This window comes from Pieris brassicae, chromosome 7, assembly GCF_905147105.1.
Source record: "Pieris brassicae chromosome 7, ilPieBrab1.1, whole genome shotgun sequence".
NCBI lineage: Eukaryota > Metazoa > Arthropoda > Insecta > Lepidoptera > Pieridae > Pieris > Pieris brassicae.
The window spans coordinates 1748865-1763106 of record NC_059671.1 but is presented as its reverse complement, the minus strand read 5'-3'; the positions used below and the strand labels follow the sequence as shown (position 1 = coordinate 1763106).

Sequence of the window (14242 nt, the reverse complement as noted above, 5' to 3'; positions counted from 1 at the left end):
TTTTAATACGTATTTTAACTTTTTGTTAGTAAAAAAATATGGCAATTTGAGCCTAATGGTATAGCTCATATATAGATAACGTAAAGAGTACAAAACGTAGATACATATCACGCGAAATAACTTGAAGTCATGTATTTGAATCCCGACCAATGATTGCAACAATTATGTTTTCTATTATTATTACTATTAAGCCTTTATTGCTGACACCCAGTATAATTTATTAAGATCTCTTTTTACATAAATGAAACTACTAATAAATCATATGACCGATCATATTGTAGGTAAGCAGCGTGTCCTGTGACACGTAGGCCTCTTCCAGTTGCTTCCATTATTTTCTGATGTTTTCTTTAGTTGTGCGCAATAAACTAAGCGTTTTATGACAGAAAACTAGTGAGAGGCAACTGGCGAGATTAACTAACTAGCCCTTTATATCGACTTATGACGTTGTAGACGGTTCATCTACTTGGCGAATCAATGGTTATCCAAATATATATATATGTGAAATTGGCAAATAGCAGTTTTACAGATTGGCAAGTTAAAACACGCACGCCACCTCATTATATCCTAACTTATACTTCTTACTTAAGACCTAAACAATAATTTTATATTCCATGTTTATAATTTATATCTTTTGTGAAACGGATCGTTACACAAGTTCCAGTATTTTTAGTGCATAAAAAAAGAGAGCTATTTTTAGAGCTTGCCAATTTTTGCGGATATCGTGTTTAAACGTGCCTCGGCTACATTTTGCGGTTTTAGATAACGAATCGATCAATTTGTTGTTTTTGACAATTTCCACTCGGTGCTGCGGTCGTCTTTGTGAATAAATTCCTCTTTATGGGCGCAAATACTCACTAAAAACTCGTTGAGGTGAATTTAGTAATTGGCCAGCAATTGCCAATACGATATCAAGGATTTATTCAAAATTGCCTGTACGAAATAGCTTTTAAGAGACCATTTAGACGAGGATTTGAGACCGCAGATTGAATGTTTTTGAGAGAAAATATTTCTTGGGAATTATTTATAAACATGACAAACGTTACATCGCTCTGAACAAAGAACAATTTGACGAGTATACTTTAGAACAAAACGTAATAAGATGTTTATTGCGCTTGCCAACTGCTTTAACAATTATTTCCGAAAAGGCAAGGATAAGGACAATAATATGCTAAAAGCTTCTATTTTGAATATTTTCTATTGTAACTTGAATTATTTTTCAGCATTATTTATATTTGTTCGAAATTTGATTTGACAAATTTGTTTACAGCTAACTGTCAAGTTATATGATAATAATATAAACATGTTATTTTACAAAACACTACGTAATATATTTTAAAGTGTGAATCCTAAGGCAGGTTTATATTATGTTTTCTGAATACGATTATTTGTCGTCGCAAATAAGCTTGAGAAAAAAAACTGGGATTCCCTATACAATCAACTATGGCTGGAAGATAGTTGTTTATAATTTTAAATTACTAGACATTTCTCATAGAAATTTACTCTACTATATACTGCTCTTATACTTTAACGATGTATCTAAATAGTACCGTTAAAAGGTAAATCTGTAATTACATATTATTAATGCGATCTAGTTTAATAAAATTCATCCCACCAGTCCAGATGTTTTCCATTCATACCTTTAATTTGTTCAATGTATGTATGGGGCAGATTATTAACCACCATTTTAAGTGAATTAATTGTATTAAATGTTTTGTTACAATTCACGTATAATATAAAGAAAGAAACAAATGTGCATCACGTAACAAGCTCCCAAACGCGCTGACTACGTACCAGGCACGAAAGATGCGACCAGTTTTATTGTAGTTATGTGCAAGTAAAGATAAAATTACACCACATGTGGATGCTACATATGTAAACTTATTGTTTTTAAAGTACACGTTCATTTCACAATATTCTTCCCAATCCCAGTGCTATCAAAGTTTTATTCTTCGTGAACTGTGAACTGAATAAATAAATCTTCAAAGTTGTTTTATAAACTGTCAACTGTTCCTTACGTACTTCAAAATCGTATTCACCGTGATAACATGAGTATTAGGAGAAATAAAATTTACTAATACAGCCCAGGTTGCCTTTCCGTGTACATTAATATTCATAGTATCATGATACAAATTGAGTTAATGAATTATTCATAGCACGTGATTATGGTTTTTCAGTTATCGACTGCTTAATTGTTCCTTTTAATAATCTGTATGTCATTTTAATTCATACATTTTATAGTTTTGCCAAATATTACGTTTATTAAATTTAATTTTTTATGGTTGTCAATTTTATTTAATTAAAGCATGGTCTTTTGGTTCAATCATCACGAATTATATTTATCTTTCCAAAATACCCTGATAAAAGAGATCTTAGATTCGAAACGTGACACCTTGTATGTCTTCTTGACTAAAACAGAAATGAATCCATGAAAAATATACGAAAATCTATTCACGGTATGAAATAACTAGGATTAAAACCTCGTTAATTTTCAGTATTTTTAAAAGTGTGAAATCGCCAATTTAACTATTAAACGAAGTCATCCGTACTATTTGAAAATTGTTTCTATTTACGCATGTTAGCTTTCCAATATTTTAACATCAAGTAATATATTTTTTTTTCACATAAGTTTTTGATACAATCATTTATTAGTTTCTATACTTATTTATAATTAGGTCTCAATCTTCATAGTAGTAAATTTAATAAAGGCCATTGCGATAAATCACAGATCACATGAAATTTATTAAATGATTTTTTAAATTATACTATTGAAGGTTCTTGCTTATCAAAACCGAATTCCCTGTGAATGTGGGCCTGCGACTGACTCGCTTATACTCTCACTTATGCCTATACCCTACTCATTATCGGCAATCACCTTATGTTGGTGGAGATTTATGGACAGAAAGAGTACTTTTCTATAGACTGTAATGAATACAAAGTAAATCATAAATAATAGATCACCGTAGCGACATCTAATAAACCTATTTATTCATAAGTTTGACCAGATAAAACCAATAAACAGCTAAATGAAAGAAGGAACAGTATTTTTATACTATTGTTCTATAAACACGTAATTTTATAATGTAATAATTACGCCAATAAATTCATTAACTATAACACTTAACAAAGATAAAAGTAGACACAGTATTGGTACCATAAGTATTATAGTTTCCTTATCGTGGTCGTTCATAATGTACAACCGAAGTTTTTTGCGTTGGAAGCTCTTAATAAACAGCGGAATTCAATACTTGCAATAAAAAACTTAGGAACCAATATAAATAATATTGTATTTTCAGTGAGGCGAGACCGAAAAATATTGCGGACATTAATAAAGAGAACCCGAGGCGGCAAAATGTCGATAGCCCATTCAGTATTTAACCATACCGTGAAAAATAATCCAATTCGGTCAGAAAAAAAGAAGGATTTAGTATGAATAAAAGAAATCTCGGTAGACGGAAATCCTCTAAGGTGAGGGTCATATTTTTTCGTGAAAGTACACGTGAAGACGGGGATTTTGAAAGCTTATATTCAGAAATTAACTTGGTGTTAAGGGATTTGGGTTTCAGACGACCCAGATTATATCATGGAGTCTAAGGCATTAATTCATTTCATTTGTACACATATTAGTCTTCGCATTGTAGGAAGAGATATTTCTATATTAATTGATACTATACTATAATTTTATTCTTGTTTACTTTATAATAATAATACTATCAGCTGTTTCCAATATTATATAGGCAGTTACAGTGTTAAGTTTATTTTTAATATATTTATCTTATTGAGTAAAATTATTTTAAAATAAGTAATTGCAAAGGTATGAAAAACTCAATATGAAGACTTGAGATATTAAAAATAATCGAAAACTCGACGAAATTAGATCAAACTAATTAAAAGTACTACGAACTGCTACGAGTTGAGACTGATTCTCGTAGTGCAATATTTACGGGCTAACCTACTCGTAGCAAACGTAGCGTTCATTTCACCTCGAGGCCCGGAATAGTCTTTGATGCTACAAATGTACATATCTCTGACTACATCTACAAAGAATCCTATGAATGCTTTCTAAAAAATGACCCCAAAATATACCGCAATTTTCGCTAAGCTTAGCGCACCGTTTTGTTTATGAGGAAAATATGACTTACTGCCATTAAATAGAGTGCCAAATTGCCTGAATGAATATAGCTTGCTCCTCACATTTTTCTTCAATAAATATGATAGCAAGCGAGTGACGAGCGCATTAATATAACTTTCTTGCCTGACCACGAACGATGTAAAATATTCAGTACTTATAATTCAAGGCATACGCCTCTGCGAGATTTTATATTGGAGGGACAAAAATGTTATTATATTTTGTCACAACTTTGCAAAAGTTTGACGTAATTGCTTCAGACAAATTGTTTAGCAAGTTTGAAATTTAGGCCACTAGTATAACATAGGAATTAGATAAGCCTTGTTAAAAATAAACTTTAAATAAAAAAATATATAGACAAACAATTCAAAAAAGAAGGTTTCATTACGATACTGTTACAAGATTCCCGAGCATGTTGCTGAGCTTTTAAGAATAAATAATTATAATCTTTTCTTGCAAATACAGTGATTCGATTTCTTTACCACTGTTAAACTTGATAGGTCACAAAATCTATAATACAATTTACTTACCAGATATAACAGTGTTCTGTGTAGCGGACGGTGATGACGGTACAGCGGTCAGAAGCAACGTCAACAGAGTCCGCTGGATAAGCCACGCCCCTCGCATTTCGTTCATTTGCTATCTACCATTCATTCATATATTTACACTAAACACTATGCTCTCGAGTGCTGTTATTGTCCACATCTGAAATAAGAAAAAAAATATTAAAATCTACTTAAACTGAATAAATAAATTGAAAATATCGGTGGAAATTAAACCACTGGTTTTGGTCTCAGGTTTTTTTATAGGCTTCTGTGCCCGCAACACACCATAGATTTGTAAATCTTATAAATGCAGGTTTCTCGTGATTAGTCCTGTTGAGTTTATGCGGAAATATTCATGTGCACAATGAGAAAATCTATCGGGTGAAATAGCGTAGCTTTTAAGCGCTTCACAGTTACTAGAGTCTCGTACCTAGCCACTAGACTGCTCATGCATGTAATTATGGAAGTATGAGCACTGTATCTGTGCTAAAGAAATAAATCTATCTTATTATTTTTCACTACAAAGTAGGTCAAGATGCATTTTCAACGTGATCGTATGGATTGCTTATATTAGAAATAGATACCTCAAATTATGTGTAAACAATAAAGCCCCGAACGAAGAAAAAAAGCTCTAATAAGCTTGTAAATTATAAACTTTACTCTATGTAACTTTAGACGCATGTTTCACATAAAGTTGTAGTAATTAATCGTATTTAATAATTATAAAACACGATTTAGTTCGGTTCACTGAGCTTGTTTTGTCAAGGACAAGGCCTTATGCCGACCTTGTGTATTAGAAACTTGTTTATTCATTATATTTCTTTGTTGCTTTATTGCCTGAATAATACCCAAGTTAATTAGGTATTTCAGTTACATTGCTGCTTATTTGGTAATTTAGGTGATGGTTTAATTTTCCCATTTTGAATATAAGCGAAATAGCAATGTTTTAGCGATGTAGCGAACGATTCTCAACACATGTTTTCCTATATGTAAAATACACAAGTAACGTATAAGATAAAGAATATATTCCTTCCATGGACAAAAGTCGTTATTTGGAAAACACGTAAAATGCCCTTATCCACGTCTATTAGCCAGCTTAGAAAATTGTATAGTTTATGTGTTAAAACAGATCAGATATTACACAGTTTTAGGTGTAGTTAATGAGTATTTTAGCTAACTCGATTACTAAGATGTCATAGAATATCAAAGTTGATATTTAAAAGCCTGTATAATATCATTAACCTTAGTTTTATCACAAGTGATTGATCAGGTTGCGTTTACCAAAAATAAAATAAGTCCCTAAAATATCCAACATAAATTAAAACAAAACTTATGCAAGTCAAGAAGTTTACACTCAAAATAGAGCTTTAATTCCATGTACATGGGATTTATAAAATAACCTCGTTATTTATTTTAAAAAAAAAACATTCTAATTGAACTCTTTTAACAAAAGTGCCCTTTTGACTCTTTATTGTACGCTGTGATGAAAAGATACAGGTGAATTCTTAGATAAACCGTAAAACTTTTTTTTTGTAATAAATTGCGGCTTATTAGTAAAGCCATTTCAAGCCACTAGAAGCTTTCGGAAAGCTTGAAGACCTTTATATAAAATATAATTACTACAGTAAATGCTCCATATAGTCTAAAGAAAATCAAATCATATTTTATCTTCTGTTCTCTTCTTTCTAAGCTCAAGTATTTTCCGTTAAAGTAAATAAAATCTATCAAATACAGAATTTTTGAAATATTTTAAACCAATTTTTTTATTGTAATACAATTTTAAAATACTTAATTGCTAAAGTGTTTCAAACCATTAATAAGCTTAACTATATAACCGGATAGTTGTAAGATAAAGTGCATACATTTGTCCGTCCAAGAGCATTGGTTGCCCGAAAGCTGTTTGCGGTGAAACTTCAAGCAAGATTTTATTAGCTTTAAAGCTTAGGCAGATGACATTTTAATAGATATTCTTACTTAAAACTGCTTTGTCATTTCAAAACAGTTTTATATGATTTAACTACGAGTATAGTGTAAGTTTTATGTGTGCAATTAGTAGTAAGTTAGATATGTTTTGATACAGAAACTATTGTTATCTATTATAATAAACGCGTCAGCGAAGATTTTAAATTTTAAATACAAATTTTCCGGTAAACCGCTGGACTAGCGTTCGGTAGGTGACGAGTGATGATTTTAAATCACTTCGTCGCAGTGGTCTGGCGAGCATCGCGCGTACGCAGTAGATACGAATGAGTTTTCGTAGAGTGAAGCACAACGCAAGGATTGTAATCGCTTTACGGTTTAAGTGATGCCCATAGCATTAGAAAATTAAGTCGTGGGTAGAAAAGTTCAGAGCGATGGAATGTCTACTGAATCATTAAATTCACCTGTGCGATCGATTGTGAACCGCTGACCGCGTCGCCGCTGCGGTCGCGGAGTATCCAGGACGATCAGATAGAAAAAATGACTCCGCCGTTAGTCTTCAACGAATTTTTACCTAAGACTTAAGATTACATCCTTACAAGATCCAAATAGCCCATCCAACCACCGAAACATTTACTATCAGAAGATATAATATATATAATCGTCACAATTGTCGTTACTGGTAAATAAACAAAACAAAAACATCATACAGCATTACACAGCCCCAAGTGACTGTATGGTGTGCCATATCAGCGAAGAAAATCATTATCCCATTTTCCTTCGAGAATGACCGAGGTACAGCGTTACAGTGACAAGTCAGGTGTATGGTTTCAGCAAAATGGGGCCACATCCCGCACAGCTAGAGTCTCCATGGACACTAAAATCTTTAATACCGGGAAAAATCATAAGCCTCTTTTGAGACATATTGTGGCCAACCCGATCTCCCGAAATATATATCGAAATAAAAATGTATCTAACATAACCCGAGTAAATCTCAACAACAACTCAACTAATAAATGTGACGATTGGCCGAGAAAAAATATTTGGGATCATCCTCATCAAAAATTATTAAATTGAAATTATGTATTTCGAACACCTCAACTGTAGTACTTTTAATTTCCTGTAGCTAATTGAGGATTATGCTTCATTTTCTCAATATTTAATTGAGATACTAAGTCATTAAATTTAGTACGAAGTGCTTGAATATTAGACGTTTTGAATTGGAAATTTTTTTCGTCTTCCTTACTATTAAGTTTTAACGTCAAATCATATATTGATCGTGCCAACTCGTTTGGTCAACATTCACCGGCCTTTGTTCTTGTTCTTATATCCATGTTATCTACACATAATTATTAATTATTCCAAACTTTATACAAATATTAAAATAAAATGAAATATCAACAATACGATTAAATTCAACCATAAACAGATTTATTACTTACGTTAACTGTGAAACAATTTTTAGAAAAAAGTGATGTAGGTAGATCTTAATTACGCATGATCATTCTCACCAAATCAAGCACAACCTATTATTAAATACGGAATCCGAAAAACGGATAATAGATTTATAAATACATATAATATTTAAAAAATCTATATTAAATTTGTCGTTATACAGGTAAGAAAATACCCACCGGCAATTTAACTTAACGAACCTAAAATACGTGAAATAAGATACGAAAAATAAATATGCCTAACTATAAGATATGATACATATACGGCTCGAGAAGGACCAAAAATATGTGTGGGCCTGGGTATCCGGAAGTTATATTCAGGATGCTCCCTTCCCTCGGTGAAATAATATGCACAGGTTCGGCTGTCGCGTGTCAGTATAATAAAAAAAGGAATCCAATAATCGATAAGACTAAAACTAGCACTTACCATCAACGGTGGCATATCTCACTCCAAACACTGGATACTTCAATGATGAATAAAAAAAAGTAAATGCTATACGGTATGCGCACGCGACAACGGTTAAAATTTAACTCCCTTGCGCCATTACGCCGGGACGCCACCTCCCATCACCGGTTCGTGTGTCAAAGTCAAATCGACAATTGTCATCCTTCTTTGATTGACACCGATGTAGCGCTAACAATATCTATGATAATGGCTATATCGTAATATAAAATGAAGTCCTTATAAAAAATCTAAATATTGTTCCGAATGTTTTTATATAAAACTTATATATGTTATTCTTAATATTTAAAAAAAATTGTAATATAAATAATTTTTGTTAAGATTAATTTTGTAACCTTTGAGATGCATTAAAATTTGAAACATTTATCTTTTTCTTCTATTTAATTTTATATAATACACATATGTTAGCTTCTAATATTAATTTAATTAAATTCTAAACATTTTTATGAAACATATTCTTAAGAATCTTTCTACAAGTGCGCATGTGCAATAGTTACTCATTTGACTCGTTCGGTTGTTTACGAGTTGTTACGAATTGACTCGACCATTTTCCCGAAGTGGGATGGTCGAGTCGGAGGAGGGAGTTGTGAATATAAAAGAGGTTGTGACACATGCGCACGGGCCTTTTCTTCGTTCACGTAAAATCAGTGAAGTAAATTATAGTGAATTAAGTCATCATTGAAGTGTTTAATTTCCTACCCTAAGAACTAAATCAACTACCGCTAATACATATATAATAGTAACGTGATAAAATATTGTAATATTTTATTTCTGTTTATCATATAAGACCATTATCAAGTAGTTTTAAAGGTGTTGGTGAAATATTTTTCGCTTTTTTTAATTTTAAATTAAATTTTTTATTTTAAAATTTTAATTTCTTAATGAAAATACTGCCCTAATATACCTTTCTAGAGCCAATTATTGTCGCGCGCCCTAGAAGAGCTGGAACGTTATTATTCATTCCATCAGTGTATAAAAATATATAATAAATATGTGTATAATAAATATTATTTTTGTTCGATTTATCTAAAAGTTACTTCATTATTTAAGAGAATATAAATTTTTCCATCACGTTCATCATTATACACGTTCAACAACATTATACAATGTTCACTTTCACTCAGCACATATAAGCATTGAAAATACAGGCTCTTCAGGAGTTTCAGGGAATAGCAGCAAAATTGAATTATGCCACCCCATCAGTATGTATAAGATTGATATTGGGAAATAAATTGTTTTCACCGACAGACATTTATAAACCCGGTCTACGCTAGATATAAATTTATAGTATGAAAAAATATGAATAAGTTGATTTTTATGAGATTAGCCTTGTGTAGCTAACGGCTCGAAACAATTATTCATTCACCGGGAATCGAATAAAAAATTCTAGGCCTCTGCGTTTGTATGAATGATAATTTCTGTTATCCGACCACATCTAAGAAGATAAATTCTAACTAGACTAGTGAAAACCCTGATTCCAACATTAGTATTCTTTCTTCAGAACTCAGTATAGTCATGTCTCTAAGGATACACTGCACGTAAGACCTAGCTTTAATCAATTTACACTCGCGATAAATCCCTTACGAAGGGATTACTATAGGTTTATATAAAGGATGAGATTTCATACGCATAACACGTAAACTTTGAACACTCGATGACCCGGATTTGACGGCGCCCATTTACTCTATAGGACACTTCAGTGAACCCTACTCAAATACAAGGTTTTACCAAACACAATTTGTATGATACTCGGTTATGCTATGAAGCTCAGATGTTTTTGGAATACAAGATTGAGAAGAAAATGGTCTACAGAAAACAACGGCTGATACATAACGCTAGAACGAATTTTGTTTATAAATGACAATAAATTCGTTGGCAGTTCATTTTACAAGATGCGAAAGCCAAATGACATTGCAAGTACTTAGTAGGTATGCATAACACCAACGTTGGTATTTTTGATTTTTTTAATGATATGACGTGTAGACATTTTCTTTATCAAAAACTAAGTCTATAGAATACATACAATGTTTTATTATACTCGATTTATAAATCGTTCTAAAGATTTATTATATTTAATAGAATTATTAAATGTAATCAGTGGATTTTTCTGCATATTTAATGATGACTTTTATTTATGCAAACAAAATTGTTTTGTGATAATATTTTGTTAGAGCTTTTAGTAACAAAAAGCATGCTAATGTAATTGTGATAAAAATATCTTGAACTACCTTTAAAAAATTAAAGAAAGTGCTGATTACCCAACAAAGAACAAACACGTCATTTGGATAATGAAACAAAGTGTTATCTGGGTTAAACTCAATCAAGATACAAAGTCGTTTATATGTTTCCTAAGCTCTGATTAAAGCGAATCCACAACTACCTACTACATAAAAACGATTTCCGATCAATTTATGCAACTTAGACATACTTTAATGGGAAAAGAAAATTAAAAATTGCCTAGAAAAGATCCCTTGATACTGATAGCATTGCCCTCCTAATTATACGTATAGTAAATAATATTCGTTCAATAAAAATACATAAATTAGCGGCGCAGGTGCGAGGATTTTTGTAAAATCTAATTTGGTATTCTATTAAAATACTAAAATCATTCGTTTATCATTTACATAAATTTGTTTGTCATGAAAGCGGTATCTAAGATGGTTGAATAACAAAAAGATCCACAATGAGGTATATCAAATTAGAATGCAAATTACAAAATATAATCAAAACAATTAAATTATTTATGCCATAATATATTTTAGTATATAACAATACAACAGTCAATAAGAGCAGTGTTGGCCTAGTGGCTTCAGTGTGCGACTTTCATTCGCTCAGGTCATAGGTTCGATCCATAGCTGTGGCCATTTAACCGACATGTGATACCGACATGTCTTAGATCCAAAATGACAGGGTCAAAAGGTTCAGAAATCTGAGGCCCCCGCATAGAAGCAAGGTGTCTTTAAAATCTAATTACGTTCATTAACTTCAACTCCTCAGCTTTTTTCAAAAATACATTCGACATATCCTAATTAGTTAAAAAAGCTACCAAAAACTTAGTCTAAATCAATAATATCCAACAATGCTCATAGCTACAGGTAACAAAAATACAGGGTCCAATTGTCCGTTCACGAAAATCAATACATGGTTAAAATCTTAAACATTAAAATTTTGACTACAATTTGTCCTGCATAAATGTCAAATATCAATATTTCAGAATATTAAGCTCATAACCAGATAACTGTCATTATCTGCTCTCGTACAAACAGAACTGTGACCCGCATGATATAACCAAATGGTATATTAATTCTAATAATATTTATTGTTATAAATAGTTAACGTCATTTTGAATTAAATCGAATTGTGTGGTTTCAAGTATTATTACTATTAAATATATTTATTACAATTTAACATAACATATGTTTACACAAATACTACACATATTAATAAAACTTTAGAAGAGCAGGCAGTGTCTGCCAACATCGAAAGTTGCTAAGGTAAAGCTCGTTGAGTTATGTAAATAATGTCATATATTCGCGTTTATATCAGCTAAAGTATTATTTAAATCCAGGTATATTAACAATTTATGCCTCAGATGCTTGTATTTGTTTCGTTTATACTTTTTCTTTTAGCGATAAAGTTGTTATATGTACTTGACACACGATGTCGATTTTTGGGTATAAGACTATCCGATTCTCCTAAGCCTAGAGTTAGGTAGAAACAAACGCACTAGTACATAACAGACATTAGTGCTCACGAACTTAGAATCACAGTTATCGACTTCATTCTAATGCTAAAACATTTCATTTTATATCGATGATAGTATGATACCTATCTCATATTTAGTTGGATTGATGATTATCACAGGAACTTGGTTAACTTCACTGTTAGATTTATCTTGCTGTATCTAGGGTCCCCACAAAACTTCATGCCCGCGGAGGACCACGACCGTGTATACCGTGGCGGGGAATGAACACGGCTCTGCAATTACGGCACCCCGTCTAGAGTGAATGTTGATGGCGCAGTAGGATTTTAGTGGTTTCCCCACTTTAAAATACCACCAGATTAAACTGTTATTATTTATTTCTATCTATTATTAGAATTATTCGCTATGTTATATTTCAAAAACGTATTTGAGTTTAACAAACAGACGTCCCAACTCTAAATGTTACCATAGTAACCTGAAACCTTCATTTCAAACAGACTAAGTATAACTGTCAAAAATAATCCTCTTATCGTCAGGCTGTGATCTTTAATTTCTTTTCATGGTGACTTTATATTGATATTATGTCGTCTTTTTAACACATACACAAATAAAATATATGTAAAGACACTAGTGTCTAGACTCAGATTTAAATTCAGCTGTTTAAATATTTTCTACAAAATAAAAAGTGTATGTCATCTATTATGTCTCGTATTAAGAATATAAATGGAATAATGAAACTGACGTTTTGAATAGTTCACACTTTAGAACTAAGATAATATTTTTCAAATTACGAATCTTATAAAAAATAGATTAAACTCTATTACTCAGTGTTTGAATGGTCCAATAAATGAAAGTCAACATAAGAGATTTACTCTGCATACCCGGTCGTCTACAATTACTTAATATGCTCAGAAATCTCGGATCTGTTTCATTTATATAAGGAGTTAACTCAACAAAATTGTTCGGGTCTTATAAAGATTAGCCGAGAAACCTTAAGGCGTATGTCCACTCGGGCTCAGACGAAATGAGGAAAAACGAAAAATTACCGACAAAAGAAAGGTTTTTATTAAAATACGGGATTGGCGGTTCACCTAATCGTATAACCCGTGTAGATGAAGAATGAAATTGTAAATTGTGGGTAAAACTGGCGTAGCGTTAGCATAGCATAAAAAATACTGGTGAGAAATTTTCAATTATTTTTCTTTCGATCGAAAGAAAACTGCTATATTACAATCCTGGCTGATAAATGAATCATGTATAAGCAACTTAAATAGGCAAGTTTGCTGCTTACTTTATTTAAAAGAAATATATTATCACAAAAAAAAGAATAATTATTTTGTAAATTGCTTTTTGAGTTTAAAAGAATTCTCTAAGAAGAAATAAACTCGGTAGAGTGTATTTTTGCTACTGTACATCTCAATCAGACCGTATAAATAAAAATATTTGATATAATACACACGTGGTATATTTCTTACAAAAACTATAACCAAGAACTGCCGTACTATCGAGTTTTATTAAAGAATTATAATTTCAATCTACTTATACACTATATATATATATTCACCTAACCCCGTATTCATAAAAGCAAAGCCGTAAACTGCACCGTTTTAATTTATGATCTCATCTGTCTTTTTACAGCGTAAATAAATAATAAGTAATAGTGAAAACCAAAAACTAGTCGTTTTTCGCAAAACGAGTGGAAATATACTGATTTAGTTTTTTTGAAAGGGAAGTTTGGTAACTAGGTTCAGGTTTATTTGATGGAAAACTCAAACCGTCACAAATACTGCTTATAGAATATCTTTATAAATACTTGTGTAGTTTTAAAATGAAATATACTTTGCTAACTGTACTCGGAGTAAACAAAAAATAAAGTATAAGCTAGGGAAATAAAACAACTGCTTCATTTTAAGCAATCATTTTTTATCAGTATGAAACAGGCCTAAATATATTATTCGAAGTTTGACAAATATACATTTATGTATGTTAAACAATGTTTATTTGATGTACAGAATTAGGTTACGAATTAGG

General features: G+C 31.5%; 1 protein-coding gene across 4 annotated transcripts in view; it reads right to left on the bottom strand.

The window, feature by feature from the left end:
- LOC123712382 (nephrin-like) overlaps window positions 1-14242 on the bottom strand; it is a 142027-nt gene that overhangs the window by 105310 nt on the left and 22475 nt on the right. For all 4 annotated transcript variants that reach the window (XM_045665431.1, XM_045665433.1, XM_045665430.1 and 1 more), the window contains exon 2: window positions 4657-4831. In XM_045665431.1, the coding sequence (XP_045521387.1) occupies window positions 4657-4762 (106 nt within the window). In that variant the 5' untranslated portion in view covers window positions 4763-4831. The remainder of the gene's footprint in view (window positions 1-4656; window positions 4832-14242) is intronic.